The sequence below is a fragment of the Argentina silus genome, assembly GCF_951799395.1.
Source record: "Argentina silus genome assembly, chromosome: 3".
Taxonomy (NCBI): Eukaryota; Metazoa; Chordata; class Actinopteri; order Argentiniformes; family Argentinidae; genus Argentina; species Argentina silus.
Genome location: NC_139657.1, coordinates 19,296,676 through 19,319,766, shown reverse-complemented (window position 1 = coordinate 19,319,766; position 23,091 = coordinate 19,296,676). Strand labels below are relative to the sequence as shown.

The following is a 23,091-nucleotide window of genomic DNA, read 5'->3' as shown; positions in this document are numbered from 1 at the left end:
CTTCACGCCTCTCTAAGCCCAGGAGGATCAAAGGCTAATTGCCAGATGGGATAAGAGATAAGGAAGAAGAGAAAGACATAAATTCACATTTTAGAGGGTGTGAATTTATGCAGATTATTTCTCTAAGACTGCTCAACCAGCATGTGTTTCCCTGCCATGCTATACTCAGGAGGGATGGCTACATTTTGCCAAGGTAGATGTAAATGTAAAAATTATCTCCTCAGAATGTTGTGATTCCAAAAGATGCCATGAAGTGTTTTGTGATGCAAATCCATACCAGTGGTACTTGTCAGGGACAAAATGTCTCTCTATCTATGTGATGAGTAAAAGATACTCAAAAATACTTCATATAGTATTTAGCAGTATTTATTACAATGACAAAACTGTTTATGTTTACTGTTTAGATTTACAGTGTATTGCAATATCAGATGAGATTGCCACTTGAATGTCCGTCCTCCACCACTGTCCCCTCCTCACTCCTCTGTCTCTCCTTGTCTCATGAATTCTTCCCCCCACACTGGAGGAGTGATGATGCTGTCTGCTCAGCTCAGATTCCCTGTCTGCTCGACATCCTGACATGTGGAGAAGGATGTTCCTGTCTGTCTGTCTGTCTGTCTGCCTGTTCTGTCTGTCTCTGTCTGTCTGTCTGTCTGTCCGTCTGTCTGTCTGTCTGTCTGTCTGTCTGTCTGTCTGTCTGTCTGTCTGTCTGTCTGTCTGTCTGTCTGTCTGTCTGTCTGTCTGTCTGTATCTCTGTCTGCCTTTCTGTCTGTCTGTCTCTCTGTCTGTCAGTCTCTCTGTCTGTCAGTCTCTCTGTCTGTCAGTCTCTCTGTCTATCTCGTCACATCACAGCCATCCCAGCCCTTCCAGATCCCTCCCTCCCTCCCTTTCGTCCAATCGACACTCTGTGATGCTTTTCTTTAGATTCATGTCATAAGCATCCTCTCTTTTATGTTCCCCATTTGAGAGGAGAGGGAAGACAGAGAAATCAGACGGCTTAAAAAAAATTGACTGACAGCACTAAGGAGACTAGAGGCATCAGAGGTAGTCATGGCTGAGAAATGATATTTTTCCTTGATAAACGATGCAACAATTATCAGTTACTCAATGACATAGTTGTTCTTTATTTGAGGTATGCAAGCTTTTAGCTTTTAACTTTTTCCTGAAATGCTATTATTATACTGTAAATCATAGTTCCTTAATCAGCCTTCTCCCAAAGGATCTGAGTGGTAGGCTACTGCAAGAGCCCCTAAATTAAATTCCTTCACCTTGACTCCATATAAATGTAACTCTGTCAATATAAGAGATATAAATAGATAGAGGGTGTAACCATTCATAATCTACTTGAATATTTAAAAAGGCTCTTTAGGCGATGAGGGGAGAAAAATAACTTGATCAATTGTCTAGAGTTCTACCTCTAGAATCAGAACAGTGTTCATTGAAAAATCATCTACAGTACCATGGGGAACATGATGAGACTCAGTACATCAGAGAGGTTATCAAAATAAAGATTCACTGCAAAAAAATAAAAAATAAAATATGCCTTCGCCTCCTGTAACTTGTCAGAACATTGATTGAGACAGTGTTAGCTGTTGTTGTCGAGGGAGGAACATTTTTTTGGCGCTGAGAAATGTTAGGGAGACCTTTTCACTGTTGGGCTCACCGCCACACTCTGTGAATGTCAATGTTCCTAATGAAGACATGACATGACCAGAAGTCTCTGAACTACACTGCAAGACTGGAGCAATGGGGGGTTGAAGAACAGGAAGAGGAGGTGGGAAATGGAGAAAGAAAGCATGATTTGTTGACTACAATACTGCTGGTGATGGTGCAAAAATAACCACAAATAACTGAATTCTCTTTTTAAGTACCCTGCGTGATATGAAGAAAGAGATAAGTAGGAACAATGAGAATGACAGCATGGATACTGCTGGTACTGGTGCAAAAATGCCACAAAAAAAGAATTCTGGGTTTCGATTATAGATATCATACACTGTAGCGTCCTATTCTATGACATCACTGGTTTGGATAGGTTCACATTTTTTTCTGGTGCTAACTTTTAATACTCGTCAGATGTCCACCTCTCTCCCCAAGCTTTTCTATTTTCAGTGTGAAACTAATGAATTGGGATCTGGAAATGCTCCTCTGCAGGCTTACAGTGAGAAATGATGAGAGATTATTTTAGCATGAAGATCAATGACAAAGTCTAAAAGGTGCGAATGTGAAACGTAAAGAATGGGAAGAAATATGTAACCCAGGGCGAACGAGTCGTCTCACGTTCCCATATACCAGTTTGAAAAAAGAATGTCATATAAAGCAGATTTATACAAATTAATGACCTAGGTTATTAATAGTTAGAAATGCATGTATTAAACACAATGAATAAAGGCATCTTTAATTATGTAAGCATTATGAAACCTGTGTGACTACTGTGACTAGTAGGTAGGTGGGTTTGGAGCATTCATCAAAAATCATAAGAGATTATTTTCACAAGATTCGAATGACCTACGCACTTGTATTGTATTTTTATTGTATTTTTTCAAATCAGACATTTACCGTTGGGCTACTGTACATTGACCAGATAGAGTACTGTATCTACACTATTGCATGTACAGAAGCTTATTGCGTCCTTGCCACCCTGTCTTCAATCTTACTATATTCAATAAACAAAAACAATCTCCTTGTTCAGTTAAACCATGTGTCCAATGCAGGACAGTTTGGGGACAGTGCGAGAGCACTTGGCCTGCCCCCTCTGGTGTCTGAGGGGAACATTGCATTGACCACAGTGTCACATATCCCCCTAGGGGGATACCTCTATGTGATTTGTGGTTGGGGAAGACTGATGAAGTGCTGTTGCCACCCAGCTTCTCTTTTAGATCAATTCTACATGTAGGAGTATGCTTTATGAATGATGGAGACCTCCTCAAGTCATCCATATAGCTGCCCAAAGACACAGCCCTAGCCCCCATAGCCCTACGAGGCCAGAATAAAGCAATCACTCTTCCCTACAGGATCATACATTACACACACGACATATACACACACACACACACACACACACACACACACACACACACACACACGCACACGCACACACACACATATACACACGCACACATGCACACACACACACACACACACACACACACACACACACACACACACACACACACACACAAGTCAACTCAAAACATACCCCCACAAGATACCAATATAATGAGATAGTTACAAACACAAACACATACGTCGTGAATATGTATTATGTATTATGTATTATGTATATGTGAATATGTGTTATTTGATACAGTATAAGTGAGGAAATAACCCTTTGTTTATATGTATTTGATAACATACTATGGGTCTGATAGCTGTGCTAAATAAAAGCGAATGCAGGACATTGTTAATTAATTATTCACACTAAATTCTCTGTTTACTTTGGGCATGATATAAAGAGCACTGTCAGTGTGCTTCAGTGTGTTTATGGATAGGTCCACAACAGGGTGCCTGCCAATAAGAGAGATCTGATGGTATTGAGGGATCACTTGCTGCACTTCTCTGAAAGCTGAAAAGCATCTTGAAACGGAACGACATACATAGATGTCATGAGTTGCACCTCCTGCGGTGAGGTTGAAAGAGAAAAGTAGAGCGCAATGAATACTTGAGTGTTCTGGAGGCTATGAAATAGAAAAGGGCCTCTCCCTTTTTTTGAGGGGGGGGGTGAAGATTTCAATAGAAGAAAGAAGCAGCTCGTGCTTGTTAATCGCAACTTTTAGATTGATTGGTTGAACTGGTGTGCAAATCAATGCAGCCTTGACAGACCTCTCTCTTTTATGATAATCCTCATGTCAAGAACAAGGAGCAGAGAACGCAAGGCTACCTGACACAAAAGAGGAGCATACGCGCCCTGTACAAAAAAGGGGCAAAGACATTATCATAAAAACAGAATACGTTGCCCTTATTTAAAATATATTATTGTCTGTAACGCATCAGAGAGTAGTATGCTTTAGGTTGCTTGTCTCTTGTCAAAGGGATAATAACCATCTTTCATGTGTCAGGAGCATATGTTTTATGTTTGATTTCACTTTCACTTTCTCCACATTTATTGTATAATAGATAATCAGATATCTTTCTATTCAATTTTCCATTTAATTACTTTGTAAGTTATCTAAGGTTGTGTAGGCTATGGTATTTTATGTACAGGAGTTCTCAGTTCTCCACTATAAGACATACAGCACAGATAACACCCTTTTACAGTGTAGGAAGAGCACACAGGATGCTCTATTTATGGCCTAATCGATACTCTGTCGAGATGACACCATGTCCCTGTTACTTTCTGTCATGATGATGGCTCACTAATTTTGGAAAGGATGTTTTTTCTCCGCCTCCAACAGGGATCGAGACGGTTTAATTTGGCAGTTAAAATGCCAATCAGCTGGTTACTTGTTGTTCCTGTGGGAGGTCATGATGAGGGTAAATCCATGGGAGGAAATATATTCACATAGTCCTAGAGACTTCTAACCCCTGACATCCCATTTGGGCTGTAATTTCATGTTGTTAAAGTGACACTGAGACTCAGCCTCTGTGCTGTTAGGAGGGGAGGCGGGGGCACGGCCGGAGCAAAGGGGCCCTTATTTCATTTATTTCTCCCTGAGAGTGAATGAAGGAGAGAGAGAGAGAGAGAGAGAGAGAGAGAGAGAGTGTGAGAGTGTGAGAGTGTGTGTGTGTGTGCGTGCGTGCGTGCATGCATGTGTTCTTGTGCACGTACATGTACATGTCTGTGTGTGTGTGTGTGTGTGTGTGTGTGTGTGTGTGTGTGTGTGTGTGTGTGTATGTGTGGAAGCAGCTCAGAAAATACAACATATGAAGACAGGCTAACCCTGTGGTCCTCTGTGGCTCACTTTGTAGAGCATGGCGCTAACAACGCTTAGGTTGTGGGTTTGATTCCTGCTGGGACCATATATACTGAAATGTATGCACTCACTGAAATGTAAGTTGCTTTGGATAAAAGTGTCTGCTAAATGGCATATATTATTATATATATATATATATATGAACTCAAACCCCCCCTGCTGAGCTCTACAACATGTCCCCACTGTGGCAGAACTTGTGCACCCAGGATTGGGCTCCTCAATCATCTTTGTACAATCAAAGCCTGATTGACGTCACCCTCAAGTAGGAGGGACTACAGTAATAAGGAGGGTGTGTGTGTGTGTGTGTGTGTGTGTGTGTGTGTGTGTGTGTGTGTGTGTGTGTGTGTGTGTGTGTGTGTGTGTGTGTGTGTGTGTGTGCGCGCGCGCGTGTGAGTGTAGATTCTGCTGACTGGGGTCAGCACTGGTCAAAAACACAAGGGGAACCAGAGGACCGTACCCCCTTGAAGAATGCCTCATTGCCCTCAAGCAAAGGAAGGTGAAAAATGAACATGACCAAGTAATCATTACTCTGGCTTCAACACTCACAAGTGTATCCTCTCCACCTCCCCTCCTTGACTGAGATCACTGATCTGATGTGACTAGATACCATATATGATTGCATGAAATTGCTAACACCAATCTCTTTAGATCTGAACTTACTTCAAGGAAGGGGGTTGAGACTCACAGTTGTAATCGCTATGTTACATAAATTGTAGTACAACTGAATTACACTGTAGCCTAGCTACTGTATGTAACTATAAAGTAAACACTTTTGTAACATAGAAAGTGGATATTTGGTCATTTTTTTATTTTGGAAAAATATCTAATAATTTATAGAAATTGAAACATATTATTATCAAAAATTCTATTATAATGCAATATGACTGTTATAATAAGTACATTATAAGTAAGAACGTAACCTTAATCTTAACATAACCTTTTTCATTCTTGGTTTATATAGGCTAAATTATCTAAAGTCTAATTAGTAATAAATTCCATGTCAGATATTGCGCAAAGGTGTACTGTAATTTGTGTTGTTAACTGTTATTACATTAATTATATACATTTATAATGGTTTAGTCAATAGTGTTGACCAGTTATGGTATTATTCTTTTTCATTCTTTTTTGCAATGAATAAAATACTACCATAAAACAATACACTATAATAGCCATTGGGTTGTTTCATTGTTTCTACTATCAGCAGATATAGTTCATGACATTTATTTACAGTAAATAAATAATAAGGAGAACAAGGAGACCGCATATTATTATTGTTCCCGCCCCTCTCGAGATGTAAAGAGTTAACGGAGCAGTGGGTTTGCCCATTCTCATGCTTTGAGTGACGCGATCATCTCGCTATCCCTCAAGTTTGCCTGTTGCCACGCTCTGAGACAAGGGGAGCCGAGGTGGACGCATTTATTGCTGTTGACTATTCCGTGACTGTGATCTGCCTGTTTTTGCCAACTCTTCGCTCACTTTTTAGTAAAGCCACTATTTCATAACAATGATTTTAATTTGCCTACGGACACTCAATGTTGCGTAGGCTACATGAAGGCGTAATCTGTGAATAGTGGACCTGCTCGGATTCTGCGAGGCCAAGAACTCTTTGGAAAACCGAACATGCCGCGGAGGAAACAAGAAGCGCCCAAACGCGCAGCAGGTACGTCGCAAGTCTGGTTTTCTTTGAAGCGGTAGTTTTTTCCCTATCTCACATTACCGCTGCATTTCCGTTCCGATTTTTTTTATATAAGGAGTACATTATGATGTATCTCTACATGGCATAGTATACAACTTAAAATGTAACCCTTAAAAGTGTTATTTTCTATCCAGGAGTTCTATCCAGAATGTTGCCATTTGTATTCCCTTAATACAAAGTATCCAGGATATTCGGTACAGTAGCCTATCACATTAGTTGGCTACAGTCAACTTTCGCTTCCCATTGTTCCCATGGATAGCTTAGTTTACTTTTCCTCCTTATTGCTTGAAGCTAAAACGTTTTCGAGGTAATCGGAATAGTAAATAATTGCCATGGGAAAACGTTGTCGCCGTCTGTTGTGTGTGTAATGTCCAAGCCAGTGCCATAACCAACTGTCTCCGTAATGTAGAGGCTTTTGTGAACATTTGATCAAAGCGGATAACTTTGGAATCGGGAGGTGGAATCTACTTTTTTCTTAGGATAAGATAAACAATTTTAGAGCAGACAAAGAGATTTCGTGGACTGGAAGAAGCCATAATCGACAGTTGCCATGTCTGATTTGACGGTTGATTGATTGGCTGTCATCCGGCTTTGATCTGTTCCTTACCGATTTACATCAGGAAATCACTCCCCCATGTGATGCAGCCCTTTGACGTCACATTAAAACCACTTTGAAAGCATTGTGGACTTTTTCCTCCCTCTGCGATGGTCAACTGACTCACGAAAGGGGCAACGGGGTAAAGTGGTTTCACAGTGAGACATCACAAATACACAAACAAACACACACACACACATGCATACGTACACACACACTCACTCACTCACACACAGAATCTCCCCCTCTGTGTCTAGCCCTCTCTCACTCACTCACTCACTCACTCTCTCTCTCACACACACACACACACACACACACACACACACACACACTGGGGGAGTGTATAGTGGTGTATGTAATGGAGGGGAGGAATGGTTTGCTCTGTCAGACTGGCCCGTCAGAACGGCTTTGTTTCATGTTTGATTTAATTGTCTCTTCTCTGACAGGCCCATTCATCAATGGCTTTAATGGTCAATCAGAGACAGGCTGAGTGAGTGCTCCCAGTCTGTTTAGCCATACGCTGGCCCGGGCTTTTATTTCATGAAAATGCCCCAGCCTAATGTACACGTTCACTCACTCGCCCAGAGTGGCTGGGGGGGGGGGGTGGGGGGGGGAAACCACTGAAAGCTTTCTGATTTCAGATCAGTGGAGTATGTTCTTCTTCTTTACCCTCATCTCTCATTAATTATTGTTTCTCTGTTGATGCGGGATCATGAAGAGATGTAATATAGACCATTTTGTGTTTTGGGGAAAACTACTTTTTTATGTTAAATTCTTTGTTCATTCATCCATTCATTCGTTCTTTTTATTTTTTCAGCCCTCTCCCAGTCAGTCAGTCAGTCCTTGCAGCTGCAAGTTATAAAGTTGTCAACTGTTCAGTGGCACACAAAGGGTGATGATGAATTGATTGCAGCACAGAGCATGGTGATAGAGAGAGCAAAGAAAAGGATGACAGATGATGGGCCTTGATTAGGGATTTAGCCAGCCCACTGCAACCTTGAGACTTGCATGAAAAATCTATTCTCTATTTTCTCTCTCTCTCTCTCTGCTCCCCTCCCCTATGTCTGTCTCTCTCTCTCTCTCTCTCTCTCTCTCTCTGTTTTCTGTCTGAGAGAGGTTGTTTTTTTCTCTGCCGCAGTAAAAGAGGAGTTGTTTTTGCCTGCTTCATTAGTGTTCACCTAATTAGCAGGAAGGGCTGATGGAGTCCTGACAGGCTTGTTGATTGGAGATGACAAGCTTGGTGTGCTTGGCCCAATGAGGTTTGCCACCACTTTGATGTAATCAAGTTGATATTAGACGCCGCCGCCATCACTCGCCTTTGGTTGTGGTTCTAACTCAATTTTCTGCTGCAGGTGACAAATGGGCTGGTGTACCTGGGTCAGGTCTGAGTGCTCTTAACAACCCAGGGCAGGCAGGAAAACAGGAGCCAACTCAGACAGACTACTGATGGGGAAACTCAGGGTGCATTCAGATGGCTTTAGATTATCAGGCTCAGACGAAGAGTCAAGGTTTTGAGCCAGGGTTTTGGGATTCAAGCATTGTAGCCTATGTAGCGACTGTCTGGAACTTAATAGGAAGGCTTCCAATTTAGCATCTTCTTAGTTAGAGTGTGTGTGTATGTGTGTGGAGATACGTGTTACATTACTGTATGTGTGAGTTTTTATTTCCCAGGTATCATGCCTCCTGCTCAAGCCAGTGTAGTGAAATCCAGCCTCCTGCTCTAATCCGGCCTATGCTCCAGTCATGTGTGTGAGCAGAGGGAGGTCTCAGCAGGGGAGGTCGTTAAGGCCAGGCTCCACAGATAGGTCTCCTGTTTCTGCAAGGTCAGGCCTATGGCTGCCAGGTCAGCTGTGTGTGAGACTGGCAGCCATCAGTCGTGTGTGTGTGTGTGTGTGTGTGCGTGCCTGTGCACGCATGTGTGTGTGGTTTTGGATGGCAGTGGTGATGAAAGGAATGGCAACCATAGAGGACCTGATGAAGAGGGTCAGTCATAGGCCATCCACCATGTTAGTTCTCTCTCTTCCCTTTCCTCACACTCTCTCTCTCTCTCTTCTCATCCTCTCTGTCCCCTCATTCACTCCCCCTCCTCACCATCCATACAGCTGTTAATGCAGTCTTCCTGACACTTCGGCTCAAATACTAGGCACTAGCACACAAATACGCCTAGCACACACATTACCACTCTCACAGCCATGCTTGTAAAGATAGACATTTTTTCAGTTGAGACTTGTAGGCCTACAGTACATTTTGCAGACTGTAGAGACGGCATTGTAAAAACAACAAATACAACTCTTTGTTTTTTTTTATGTGTGTGTGTGTGTATTTGTGTGTGTTCCCTGTGTATTTTGTTTATAAAGTAGTAGTACGTCATCATGGAAGTGAGGGGGGAAGCTCCATAGGCACTGAATTGTTCCACTAGACAATCGGTTGTTGATGCAGGTGTGCAACTACAACAGTACCCCCAAGTCGGTCTTGTTTTGGCGTTGCACACCCATTGCTAATGAAAGTCTCTGTGGTTGGATTCCGGCGTGGTTGAGTCACGTCTGTGATCTATGTGTCTGATAAGTGTGCATACCTAATGAGGTCTCAGCGCCTGTGGAGGAGGAGAGACGGAGTGTTTCCCACAGGTATTGACAGACGCCTTTTTGTTTTTGCCATAGGGCCTGACTCCATAAATCCTCCCTCTGTAATGATAACAATGCCACCCTGCCAGAGAGAGAAAGAGAGAGAGAGAGAGAGAGAGGTTCCTCTCTCCTCCTTTTTAACACACATTTGGCAGATGTCAGCCAGGCGGCCATAGGGCTGGGCTCCAGGAGAGAAAATAGGAGAACTGGATCACAAAGAAAGAGAAAATCCGTTAGCCATTCTCTTTCTCTGTGTGTGTGTAGTCTACTTTCAGCTAAGGTTTCAGGCCAACATGCAAGACCTCTCTGTCTGGGTCTCTTGGCTGGTGGGGTACGTACTTTATAAAAATAGTTGCACCGTTGTTGTGATAGATGCAGCTGCGCTATGGCGACAATTGGGGCAGCCGGGCTCTCTCCAATCCCCCCCCCCCCCCCTCTCCGGGGGGAACGCGTCAGAGCCTGGTGGGATGTGTGCTCTTTTCGGGAAACTGAGCTGCTCTGGTCTTCAGGGGTCCTGAAACCCAATCCTGGGAGGAGAATAGCCTGGCCATGCCAAAGAGCCGATTTCCTTTTCAACAGAGTCATTTATCACTGACCCACCCTTCGCTTCTGACACGCTGACGTGTGTCATTTATCAAACAGGCTTTACCAGACACAGGGAGGGGGGTGAAAGAGAGAGAGAGAGAGAGAGAGGGAGAATGAAAGAGGAGAGAACTAGACAGAGAAGGAACTGAGAGAAACAAAGAGAGGGAATGGAATGAAGAAAGAGGGGCAGTGAGTAGAGTGAGAAAGGGTGAGAGAGGAAAAGAAAGAGAGAAAGCACAGTTTTGTGTTTGTTTCTCAGCAGTAGTGTGACTGTACAAAGCACTCTAAGAGAGGTAGGAAGGAGGCAGGAAGGAGAGATTTTTTTAGATGACAGAGGATTGCGTTACATGAGTTATGTTTTGATGAGTGACAGAATGTTTTTCCATGACAGTCTGTAGATGTCTGTATGAACATGAGATATATCTGGTTTGTGAGTACATGTGTGTTTGTTGAGTGTGTGTGTGTGTGTGAATATGTATATTTATGTACTTGACCGTGTGGAGGTATCGGTGTGTATTTGTGGTGTCTAATGGTGTGTGTGTGTGTGTGTGTGTGCATGAGTGTGTGTGCAACTCTAATGGAGTGTGTGTGTGTGTGTGTGTGTGTCTGCTCCCCTGATGAGCAGGCTGACAGGTATCACTCATGCTAGGCTGGCCTCTAAATGAACCCAAGCTGCTCTGCTCTCCCGTATCCCTAACAGGCACTCTCCAAGATGGATGCTTCTTTAAAAATCAGATTAATGATGGATACCAGGCTTATAGTGCCATTTATCATGTAGAATATTATTTAGGCTGGCCGTGTATGGCTGTAACCGGAGAGCTGGACGAGCAGAGCAGGGTGGAAAGCCTTAGACAGACACTCACTGTGTGATGGATGACTGTGCTCTCTCCCTGAGTGTTACTAGATACCAGCCTCCACAGCAGTTGGATATAATCAGATAGCCAAGGGGATGTTTATCCCCCTCAACTACACTTCCCAGATTGCTTTGCCCGGAGGCCAGCCCTTTCAAAACCATATTCCCAGTCTATTATTGTGCTTGTAAATGATTTACATGCTTTCATACTTGACTGAATAATGAGATTAGTGTTCATAATATGTGTCTGTAAAACTGCAGATTGTGTGTATAAGGGACTATGGTGTTAGACCAGAACCTCATGTTGTGGAGTGGTGAGCCCTGAAGGGGGTCTTTTTGGCCTGTGCTACATGTAGTTACACCACGATCATGAACAAACGAGTACAGTCATTGAGAGGTCAAGGCAAGGCCAGTTCTGCTGCTTTGACTGCAAAGAGAAAAGGGGGGAAAAAAGGTTGTTTTGTTTTTGTCCTCTTCTGGTTCCCCCTCTCTGTCTTTCTTTTTTCCTCCTCCCACACACTCGTGTGATTTATGGTGGCCATCCATCTTAGGGCGCCGTCCATCACCTCCTCGTTGCTAGGCGATCATCGCAGCAGCTGTTTGTTGGGAGTGGTGACTGTGAGAGGTTGTGTGCGTCCCAGCTGAGGCAGGCAGGTGACCTGTGCTGGAGTCACAGCAGCGTCAGGAGGCCTCATTAATCTAAGGCTGCTCGGGGAAAAGAAAGAGCAGTAAAAAGATATGACCCATGGAGGTGCTGCTGGAGGAAGAGTGGGCTACGAGAGAAAAGGGGGACAAAGACATGGAATTACTGGTTATAATGTGGGTCGGGGCCACTACAAAAGAAGTGTACCGTAATGTACCATATGTCCAAAATACTAGCTCAGTCTTGAGGGTTATATAGCCTAGGTTTGATCAAGGACTCCTTGGTTTGATGTAGGCCTGTGTGGGCAGAGCCTTGTCATAGAATCATGTCACTATAATTTCTGACGTTCAAACATGTCCTTGATTCTGCACCTGGGTAAGCTGTTTAGGTAGTGTTGGTGTTTGTTTCCAACAGTTATTGTGACTGTGTTCAAGTTCTGAACAGTGAGACCGGGAGAGAACATGGTATCTATGAGAGACTCACTGTGCCTTTCTCTCTCCCTCCTCAGATATCTGTTTCGTTTTGTTTATGTGTGTCTGAGAGAGAGACCTTTTATGTCTTTATGGCCTGTTTCATGTCAGATAAACTAATAAATTAGGGGTTGTGAGCGTCTGTATGTTTAGCTGGCCATTGGAGGTCCAGTCATAACACAACAACAACGTTACATTGTGGGAGTCCAGTTTGATCTACACAGCCTCTCTCTCTCTGTTTTCCCCTGCTTTGCCGTGGTGCAGCCCTAAGCTTAGCCTGAGGCAAGAGTGATCTCTCTGTTTTTCCCATCTCCCATAGCACACATCCTGCACTATAATCAGCGGACACAATGCATTCACTTTGTCACCAGGGTGTAGAAGAAGAAAAAAACAAAAACAGAAGATGGGAAAAGTGATGTATGATAGCCTATGTATAAGTTAGCATTTCTGAACGACCTAGCTAAGATGTCGCTCCCTCATAGGCAGGGTTCCATAGCAGAGAAATGGACTATCTATCTCAGTCATCCTCTGAGGAGGACATCAAAGTTGACTTGTTATGGATTGTTCCAAGGAGCTTTTAGCACAATACATAGTACAGTAGGTTCATAGGAGTCACAGGCACAGCAAAAGAGACATCAAAGACTGATTTAGTGTGAATGACAAAGTTAGGTTATTATAAGACAAATGTATAGGGTATTTAAAAGGCATAAAGGCATTTCGGTTATTCCACTGATCTCAGGATACTTTGACAGAATGAGGCTGTTATTGTATAAAATTATTCTAATCTATTTAAAAGCCTCTGCGGCTGGGAATGTTGAGAGTGGAAGTTAGTGGTTTGTGGTTGTGATTGAGGCCGAGGTGACTTCCTGTTTCTCTCCCCTGCCCCTGTGTTCTAAGTGTTCTTTCCTGTCAGTAAGGGCCCCCTGCCGTGGGCCAGTGTTGGTTTAAGGGTGAGAGGGCCCTGTTAAAGTACACGTCAGGAATGAGAAACACTGGTGGTCATGTACTGAGGCTGGGGTTACAGTATGTGTACAGTATGTTCAGGCCCTGTTTAACTCTCTCCCCTCTAACCTCTGATGGTAGTGTTCCCTACCACTGTACTACCCCCCAGGATTCTCCAAGGCCACATATGAATTCTACTGTTTTTCTCTCTTTCCCTTTTTTCCCTTTTTTAATTTAGTTTGGTTAGTTATTTCAGCTGTACAACCCCTAGCCTCCATGCACTTACCTATCTACAGAACTGTAATATTATTGTTATGTGGCACAGTAGCAGTGCAAGAGATATGTAATTATGTCACAGCCCTTCCCTACTTCTGCCTATGAATACCCATTATCCACATTTTCTTTGGGTGTGCTAGCTATGATATGTTTGTAGTTTGAGGCTAAGCAGTTGTTGGACCACCAATAGACTGTTTTTCCTTCCTCCCTCTCTAGCTCCTTCTTCTTTCTAGCCCTTCTCCTCTCTGCTCCTGCTCTGTAGCTGTTGTGTCATGCAGTGGTCGTAACACAGACTCAGGTAGTGTCTTAATTACACATCCTGTTTATCCTGGTGTTGTGTGTGTGATTTGGCTCACAGCTCCCTGGCAGTTTCCCCAGCTGTGGAGGAGGCGGTGCGCTCATTCGGTCAGCCAGTGGGCAGTGGTGGGGGCATGACATAGGGCTGGCCTGATGTTGAGAGAGATACCAGATGTACTACCACCCTTCCCTAGTCTTGATTTGTACAAGTTGATACACTCCCAAGATACAGATTTAGTTTTGTTTTCCACAGTTTTTCCTGCTATGAAGTTGTCCCGTACTTCCCTCACCCCTATAAGGACATACTATAAAGCTTTCCAGTCAAAAGAGGAGGAGGGATTGACTCCTGTCCTGGTTGATATGATGATAACTGGAGGGTGAGCTCCACAGACAGAAGAAGGAGAGCGGGGCCTGGTTTTAATGTACCTAGACCTGCTTCTCCAATGTCCCTGCCCTGTTCCTGATAATCAGAACAGCATTACAGTGTTTTCTATCAGATCATCTCTCCCTCCTTCCTCGTCTGCGGCCCTTATGTTTATGAAAATGATACTCCACAGGAATGCCTTCTGCATGCCAAGATGTCACTGTCTTTTCTCATCGCCTCTACGTGCGTGTTGTAACTATCTGACTATATTTGTGTCTTGTGAGGGAGGTGTTGTGTGTGTGTGTGTGTGTGTGTGTGTGTGTGTGTGTGTGTGTGTGTGTGTAATCTCTGCCCAGCAGCAGTGTGTTGTGTTGATCTGGCATTGCTATTCCTGTGTGAAGTGTGACTGAGATGTTGAATGTTTGAATGTGTGAAACTGTTCCTCCTCCCACTCCTTTAATCCTGCCCATGGCACTGAGGCTCCTCCACGCCCCACCACCCAGAGTCATTAATGCCATCTAATGGCTGCTGTCGTTCCCCACATGGCATTGGCTGATCTCATTGTCAGATACACAATACACAGTAATACTCACACATACACAATACTGTATTATGCCCAGATATCAGCCTCTACCCAGGTGTATTCATAATCCTTTTTCTTTTTATCAGAGAGAGAGAGAGAGAGCCCAACAACACACCCATCACATTTTATTAGCTTGATAAATCACCTCTGTTGTCAGTCAAGCCAAGGAGAATAATTGGATGTGGTTGTCGCCCCGTGTGATGGATTATCAGTCATTGGGGATTAAATTAACAGATAGTGCCTGGTGGACGTAATGGTTTTTGTTTAGCATTTTAAATTGCCTAGGAGGGGTGCTGGTCGTCTAGTTTTATTGCAAGCCCCTTTTAGCCCACCTCTGCCTCCTTTTAGCCCACCTCTGCCTCCTTTTAGCCCACCCCTGCCTCCTTTTAGCCCACCTCTGCCTCATTTTAGCCCACCCCTGCCTCCTTTTAGCCCACCTCTGCCTCCTTTTTGTCAGTCTAGACGTTAGACTAATGAACAGTAACCCAGGGGTGCAGCTCTGTTTTTAAAACAGAACAAAACACTTTCACCGACACGGTTCCTTCCTACGTGGAGAGGAATGGACAGAGGCATGAAGAAAGGTATGTGAAACCTTTTGGTAATAGGTCAGGGAGATAACAGCGACCTGACGACTCAGTCAACCTGCCGCCAGCCTCAGATCTGAACCCTTCTGATAAAACCTGACGTGTGACCAGCTGGTCTGGACACAAACACATTAGCCACCTCAGCTTGACTATTTCCTCTCTCAAATGAGAGACTCGCACAAACACCAATCGCAGGGGAAGAAGAAAATACACATGCACGCACTGGGTGAGGGTGGGGGGGGGGGGGGGGGGGGCTGGGGTTCGTCCGAGCATGAGCGATTTACCTCCTCAGACCCCCCACCCCTCCCTCTCCCCTGTCCTGTCCCCCTGCACATTATCATAATTGTGTCCAGGACATGAGCGGCCAGGGAAGTGATCATGTCATTTTATTTACACCCTGCTTGGCCCTCTTTACGAGCGGCATGCCAGCCCCTGCCAAGCGCAGTGGGGCCCAACGACATCTTTTGATCAGGGCTGTCGCAGGCGATCAGCAGAGACTGGCAGGTAATGGATACCCAGTGACAAACCAAATCTCCGGCAGGATGAAGACTGGGCCGCACCTGCCAGGTCCACATTAGACTGGCCCCTCAGTGGGGCTGCCTGCTGACACTGCCCCCAGGGCCCAAATCAGACCAGCGCCAGCACGGGAGATTGGCTGTTAGCACTGGAAATGGGAGTTATTTCAGCTATGACATTTTTGTTTAGACTGGAGATGTGTTTGTGTTTACGTGTGTAGGGGATGAAAGATTTGATGCGTGTGTGTGTGTGTGTGTGTGTGTGTGTGTGTGTGTGTGTGTCTGTGTGTGTGTGTGTGTGTGTGTGTGTGTGTGTGTGTGTGTGTGTATACTCGTGACCACAAGTAAGTATGTGTGCAGCTATATTATCTGTGATGAGTTTTCAAGATTTTCAAAAACATCCGAGTTCATTGTTTGAGATTATTTGTTTTTTCTAAAGTTGAGCTCGGATTGAAGTGGACATGTAATGAAGGGGCAGAGCGAGATGCTGGTGACGTGGCCTTCACAGAGACATTTGTCCCACTTAGCTGTGTCAGAGTGACAGTGTGTGGACCATGGTGGGGGAAGGCCTGTCACTACAGGGGAGCATCACTCTCTGAGGACGGGGAGGGCGCTAAGGGGGGCAGTGTTCCCAGTGATCTGTCAGGTCCAGGCACCCAGCAGCATGCCTTCCTCACTCATGAACACACACACACACACACACACACACACACACACACACATCACCTGTCTGAGGTGAGCCCACATGTAAAGTGGCAGGACGCTTATGCATTGCCATCATCTCCTCCTCCTCACACTCTTATTCCCTCCCTCTTCCTCTCCTTAACACTCTCACTCTCTCCTCTATCCTCTCTCTCTCACACACACTCTCCTCTGTATCTTTCTCCCTCCCTCCCTCCCTCTCTCTCACACTCTTACTCTTTGTGTGTGTGATGGTGTGTTTGCGAGCCACTGAACACCTGTTAGGGCCACTGGGATTCTTCTGGGAAAAAAAAATTTGTTCTCTCCTGGCTGCAGTCCACACAATCACCATTGCCATTTTTAGTCTCTTATAACTGATACACTTCAGTCTCGATGACTTTGAAAGATGTTATTCTAACATGTCAGTATTTCATCTTCATAAGTCTGGCATCCACTTCGTGTGTGTGTGTGTGTGTGTGTGTGTGTGGATAGAGAAGCAGATGAAGAGGCATCAGACATATTAACTGACAGATGGAGGTTGATCCAACTCATTTATTACCCCAGAGGAGAATGCCACAGCGAGATTGGGCTTCATTAATTTCAGATTTAGTTTTCATTTCAAGCTGTTGCGCCCTGAGATAAATAAAATGGCACATTATGTTTTTGCCAAGATATTTCTTTTTGTTTTCTTGCAGTAGAAAAGAAGTGAAAGAGAGGAGCATAAGTTCTGTGTGGCTGGGGTAGTATATAAATACAGGCTCGCCTAGAGGAAAATAACACCTTAACGCTTGATGAGGTGAAATGGGATGACTGTAATTTCTCAGCTCGGCTTTAAAGGCTCCCACACAGATGGCTCATTTATCCTTCCGAGTCCTCGGGCAAACGTAGAAGAGAAACTTTCTCTAGTTATACCAACACAGTGTGTTCACTGGCCTTGATCTGACTAACTCTCTTTCTCTTTCTCTCTCTCTCTATCCTCCCTCCAGCCTATTCTCCCGAGGAGCTGGAGGAACTGAAGGAGCACGCGATGGAAGATGAGGAGGTCCCAGCATGCATCCCTGAGGACCTCCCTGAGAGAGATGAGAGCTTGGAACAGGACCTTGTCACCAAGGGCTCCGTGTGTGACCAGGACTCTGCTGGGGCCGACCTCTCTGGTCAAGAGGTGGACAGCGAATCACACGTGAGTGAGGCCAGCGACCGCCTCTCAGACTTTGAGAGTGCCTCAGTGAAAGCTGAGGAGGCGCCCATAATCAAAGGACCCCTGAATGGGGGAGCGATGAATGAAGGGACCCCCATAGCCCCAGACACCCTGGAACAGATGAAGGCCATCTATTCCAGCTTCCTGACCAATTCTTATTGGTCCCCTCTGAACTTTAACCCCACCACCCAGCCACAGGCACAAGCCCCTGTGGAGAAGCCACCGCGGAGCAGCAGCACTAGCAGCAGCAGTAGTTGTAGCAGCAGTGGCTATGACTGGCACCAGTCCGCTGTGGCCAAGAGCCTCCAGCAGACCCCCCAGAGCCGTCACCACCACCCCCCTGCCTCAGAGCCTAGCCTCTTCAGCACAGTGCAGCTGCACAGGCAGAACCCCAGACTCTATGGCAACATCTTTACTGGGGCAAGCAAGTTCCGCTGTAAGGGCTGCAGCGTTGCCTACGACACACTGGTGGAACTCACCGTCCACATGAATGACACAGGCCACTACCGCGATGACAACATCGAGAAGGGTAGTAACGGCTCTAAGCGCTGGTCCAAGCCCCGCAAGCGCTCCCTGCTGGAGATGGAGGGTAAAGAGGATGCCCAGAAGGTGCTGAAGTGTATGTACTGTGGCCACTCATTTGAGTCCCTGCAGGACCTGAGTGTCCACATGATCAAGACCAAACACTACCAGAAAGTGCCTCTGAAGGAGCCGATGGGACCGGTGGCTGCCAAAATCATGTCCTCCAGGAAGAGAGCCACGATGGGGCTGGACCTCCCCAGCTCCCCACGCTCCCGAGAGGGGACCCTCAAACCCAAACACCCCCTATCTGACACCAATGACCCCTCACTCAAGGCCTCAAACCCCTACATCACCCCAAACAACCGCTTTGGCCACCAGAATGGCGCCAGCTATGCCTGGCAGTTTGAGTCTCGCAAGGCCCAGATACTGAAGTGCATGGAGTGCGGGAGCTCCCACAACACCCTCCAGGAGCTGACAGCTCACATGATGGTGACAGGCCACTTCATCAGGGTCACCAACTCCTCCAGTAAGAGAGGAGGCAGGCCTGGCCCTGTGGTCTCCCCCAGCCCTGGGCGGGTCACCACCCCCACCCCCACAGAGGAGAGGGTCCAGTCAGTCCCACTGGCCCCCACTACATTCTCCCCTCCTCCACCCACTACCCCACTGGGCCCCACTGCTTTCTCCCCCCCACTGCCTATTACTAATACCATGTCCCCCCCTGCCATCTCCCCTCCCCTCAAAGACATTAAAAAAGAGGAGGAAGAGGAGGAGTGTACCAAGGACATAGTCAGCGATGCCAAGCATGTGTCCAATGGGGATGAGGAAGAAGCAGAAGAGAAATTCGACATATCCACCGCTAAGTATGACTATCTGACTGAAGAGGACCTGAAGGAGAGCCCCAAGGGGAGCTTCGACATCCTCAAGTCCCTGGAGAACACTGTGACATCAGCCATCAACAAAGCCCAGAGTGGTAACAACAGCTGGGGGGGCTATCCCAGCATCCACGCTGCTTATCAGTTTCCCAACTCCCTGAAGCTGTCCCAGAGCAACGCTGACAAGAGCTCCCTTCTCAAGTACATGTTCTCTGGATGTGGAGGGGTGGACCAGCCCCTGGTCCAGCCCCTGGTCTCCCCTCCTCTTAGCCAGAGCTCCCCGCTCCCCCACAACAACAATTTCCAGGCCATGGAGGAGCTGGTGAAGAAGGTGACGGAGAAAGTGGCCAAAGTGGAGTGGAGGGTGAGGCAGTCATCGTCTCCAAAGAGGGAGGTGCTGCATATGTCCCCCTGTAGCAGTGAGGCTGCAGAATCCACCAGAGCAGACTCGCCCCGAGCGGAGTGGAGAGCTGTAACCCCGGCCAACAGTGACAGAGGTAGCCATAGCGACAGAGTGTCTCCGTCGTCAGAGCCCCGGAGAGAGAGGGAGACGGTGAAGTCCCCTGCTTCTGCATTGAGCTACAGCACTGCCATTATCACAGGCCACCCCCCTCTAGAGCAACCCTTCCTCAACCCCATAAGTGCTCTTCAGTCGGTGATGAATGTCCACCTGGGGAAAGCAGCCAAGCCCACCCTGCCCATCCAGGACCCTCTCAGTCTACTCTCCAGGTTGAGCCAGAGTATGGCCGAGAGGGCTGCTGTGGCTGCTCCCCCCACACACGCCAAACCTGACCCTGCAGAGTGTAGTGGTTTCTCTCAGTCCAGTGATGACCAGCCCATGGACCTGACCAAAGGGAAGAGTGAAAGAGGGGGGTCTGTGGGGTCTGCTCCTCTGACTCCCTCATCAACAGCCTCTTCCATCTCTCCCTCCTCTATGGTGAACCCTGCAAAGATAACCGTGGTCTCACCCTTCACATCCAGCAGCCCACTGCATGAAAACGCTCTGTCAGATATCTCAGATATGCTTAGGAACCTGACGCAGACCCACCATATCTCCAAGCCCCCCTCACGGATCCGTATCCCAGAGAGGACAGAGGTGGTGGGCTCTACCTCCCCTGAGGAGGCAGAGGGCTCCCTGGGTCACAAGCGTAAGGGCCGCCAATCCAACTGGAACCCCCAGCACCTGCTCCTCCTCCAGGCCCAGTTCGCTACCAGCCTCCGGCAGACGTCCGAGGGGAAGTACATCATCACTGACCTCAGCCCCCAGGAGAGGATGCACGTGTCTCGCTTCACGGGCCTCTCCATGACTACCATCAGCCACTGGCTGGCCAACGTCAAGTACCAGCTGAGGAGGAGCGGCAGAACCAAGTTCCTCAAGAACCTGGACTCAGGCCAGCCCGTGTTCTACTGCAGCGACTGCGCCTCGCAGATCCGGACCCCCACTGCGTATATCTGTCACCTGGAGGTCCACCTGGGCTTCAGATTAAGGGACCTGGCCAAGATCTCTCCCAAACAGACGATGAGGGACTCTAATAAAGGTGTGTCTGAGAAACTGCCCCTGCTGGAGCCCTTCCTCTCCCCGCCCTCACAAGAGGAGGGGAGTAATGAGGCTGTGTTCCTGTGCCAGCTCTGTGTCCGTAAGTTTGCCAGTAAACATGCCATCAAGCTCCACCTTAGCAAGAGCCATGGGAAGTCACCAGAGGATCATCTGATGTATGTGTGTGAGGTGGAGAAACACTAGAGCGGTCATAGCATTCGACACTCTGGAATAAAACCTGTAAGAAGAGGACTTTTTAATGAACAGTCAAAGTGTGAAAATGCACAAAGATGCCATTAACTACTGTTAAGTGTCAGCACAAGCTGTTTACATGCATCCATGGTCTATATACATTTCTGTTTTATCTCCATTTCAAAATATGTTTATTTCACATGTAAAATGTGTTAAAGATGCAATTTAGGTTGTGAACATTCAGCTTTAAAGGGTTAGTTCACTCAAATGATGAAGTAACTTGAATGTTGCTACCATCATTTAGGTAATGTATTGGTAATGAAAGACTACCATAGAGACTTCCGCTTTGTCTGCTTAGCCACAGCCATCAACAGCTACGTTAGCATTATCTTCCTCCAAGATGATGACAAATTTAAGTAAATATTTGTTTGAACCATCCCTTTAAATAGAAAATATAGTAATTTGACATGTATTGCTTTCTATTATATTTATTTAGAGATTTTTTGGAAGTTGATAAACTGCATGTTTGCATTGAAAAGTTTGGTACTCCAGTTTCCTAGCCCTTGTAAAACATTCTTACACTAAAGAGAACAGCCAAACGCCTAGGAGCAGCTCCCCAGAAAAATTATTTGCCAAACATATAGACTGTTTCATCACATTTTCTATTATTTCATATGTACAGTACATGGTTTTAATTGCAGGTTTGTGAATTTCTTTATCATTAAGTCAGGGGCCCTCAAAATCCAGGTCTGTGTAAAAATGTACATACAGTATATAGGCTTACCACTTGCTGTTTAAATTATGCATACTTGTTATACTTCCTTATTTAAGAGGATTATGACTATCCACTGGTGCAGAGCCTTTGAAGAAGACAAAATTACATTGTTTTGCACAATAGTTTTATAAATGTTATTTCATAAAAAAGTATAAGATGGAACTATGTTCATGCCCTGTGCTTCTATGATTAAATTGACTTAATTGCTGTAATAAACTGTTCTGTGTTTCTTTAGGTAACCTACTATTATTTCCCTTGCCCCAACCTACTGTATACACAGCTCTTAATGTCTACTGTGCATCTAAAATAATCTCATGGTTGAAACTGCATAGGTTATGTCTAGGGGAAGGGGATGTTTTGGAACTGGGCTACACCCTGTTTTTGTACGTGATACTGACAATTGATGACCCGACAACATGGCATAGTAATGGTGCCTATTGCAGCATTACAAACAGATGAGCCTCTATTGACTAAGATTGTTAGCCAGATTCTTCAGCCATGTACGCAGTCAGTCTGTGGTGTCTACACAGGGACAGTGAGTCCGAATGTAGTTACGTGTGTGTGTATGTGTGCACGCATGCGTGTCACTGTGAGGCGTCTGGCAGGTGGTGTGTGCTGCATGTAAACCACCAGATGTTCCTGGAACGAGCCACTGGAGGAGAGAACAACAGCAGGCACAGTGGGCTGATTACCACAGGGGCTGAAACGCCATCAGGAGTCTAGGGTAGAGACATGTGAGCTGGCATACACCTGGTTAATGCTAGTAACCCTATCGGACAAAACTAGCCAGATCCTGACAGTTGTAACCTTAAACAGTCACTATGCCATCAAAACAGGCAGTTGAAACAAACACTGTCTCAGTGGCAGGGTAAGAAAATAGACGTTAAAGTCACACTGCATCCTTGAGGCAGAGATGCACACTGATTGACACACACACACTCTCCAAATAAATACAGAACTTGTTATGGTATCATGTGCCTTTCATAGGTTGTCGTAATGAAAAAAAAAGTTTCTACAGTGTTAAAAAAAGAAAGCTTGGTTGTCTTAACTGAGTGATTTGGGGTTGAAGTTGTTCGGTTACTATGGTGACACGGTTGCCCAGCCTCTAACCCTGCTGACTCCTTGCGGAGGACAGCTCGAGCGCACCATTTACTCTTTTAAATCTCATCATCTCGCTTCAGTTCCTCCCACCCGGGAACAGATTAATTAACACACACACACTGTGTCCTGACCTCGTCTTCTCACACAAACTCATTACCGCCTCAGACTGCTCCCGGCTCTCAGACGTTGGGGATATTTTACGCTAACGTTGCAGGAGAAACCTTGTGATGAGTCACTACAAGACAGACAAGCTGAATAAGGCCTTTAATAAAGGCTGAT

The 23,091-nt window shown here is 45.8% G+C and overlaps 1 protein-coding gene across 1 annotated transcript; it reads left to right on the top strand.

Annotated features, from left to right (window-relative positions):
* Positions 1-6,378: 6,378 nt before the first annotated feature.
* tshz3a (teashirt zinc finger homeobox 3a) lies at positions 6,379-21,913 on the top strand. Its single transcript, XM_083666310.1, has 2 exons — positions 6,379-6,567; positions 17,602-21,913. The coding sequence occupies exons 1-2, from the start codon at positions 6,528-6,530 to the stop codon at positions 20,946-20,948; spliced, it is 3,387 nt and encodes a 1,128-aa protein (XP_083522436.1). The 5' UTR covers positions 6,379-6,527; the 3' UTR covers positions 20,949-21,913.
* Positions 21,914-23,091: the final 1,178 nt, after the last annotated feature.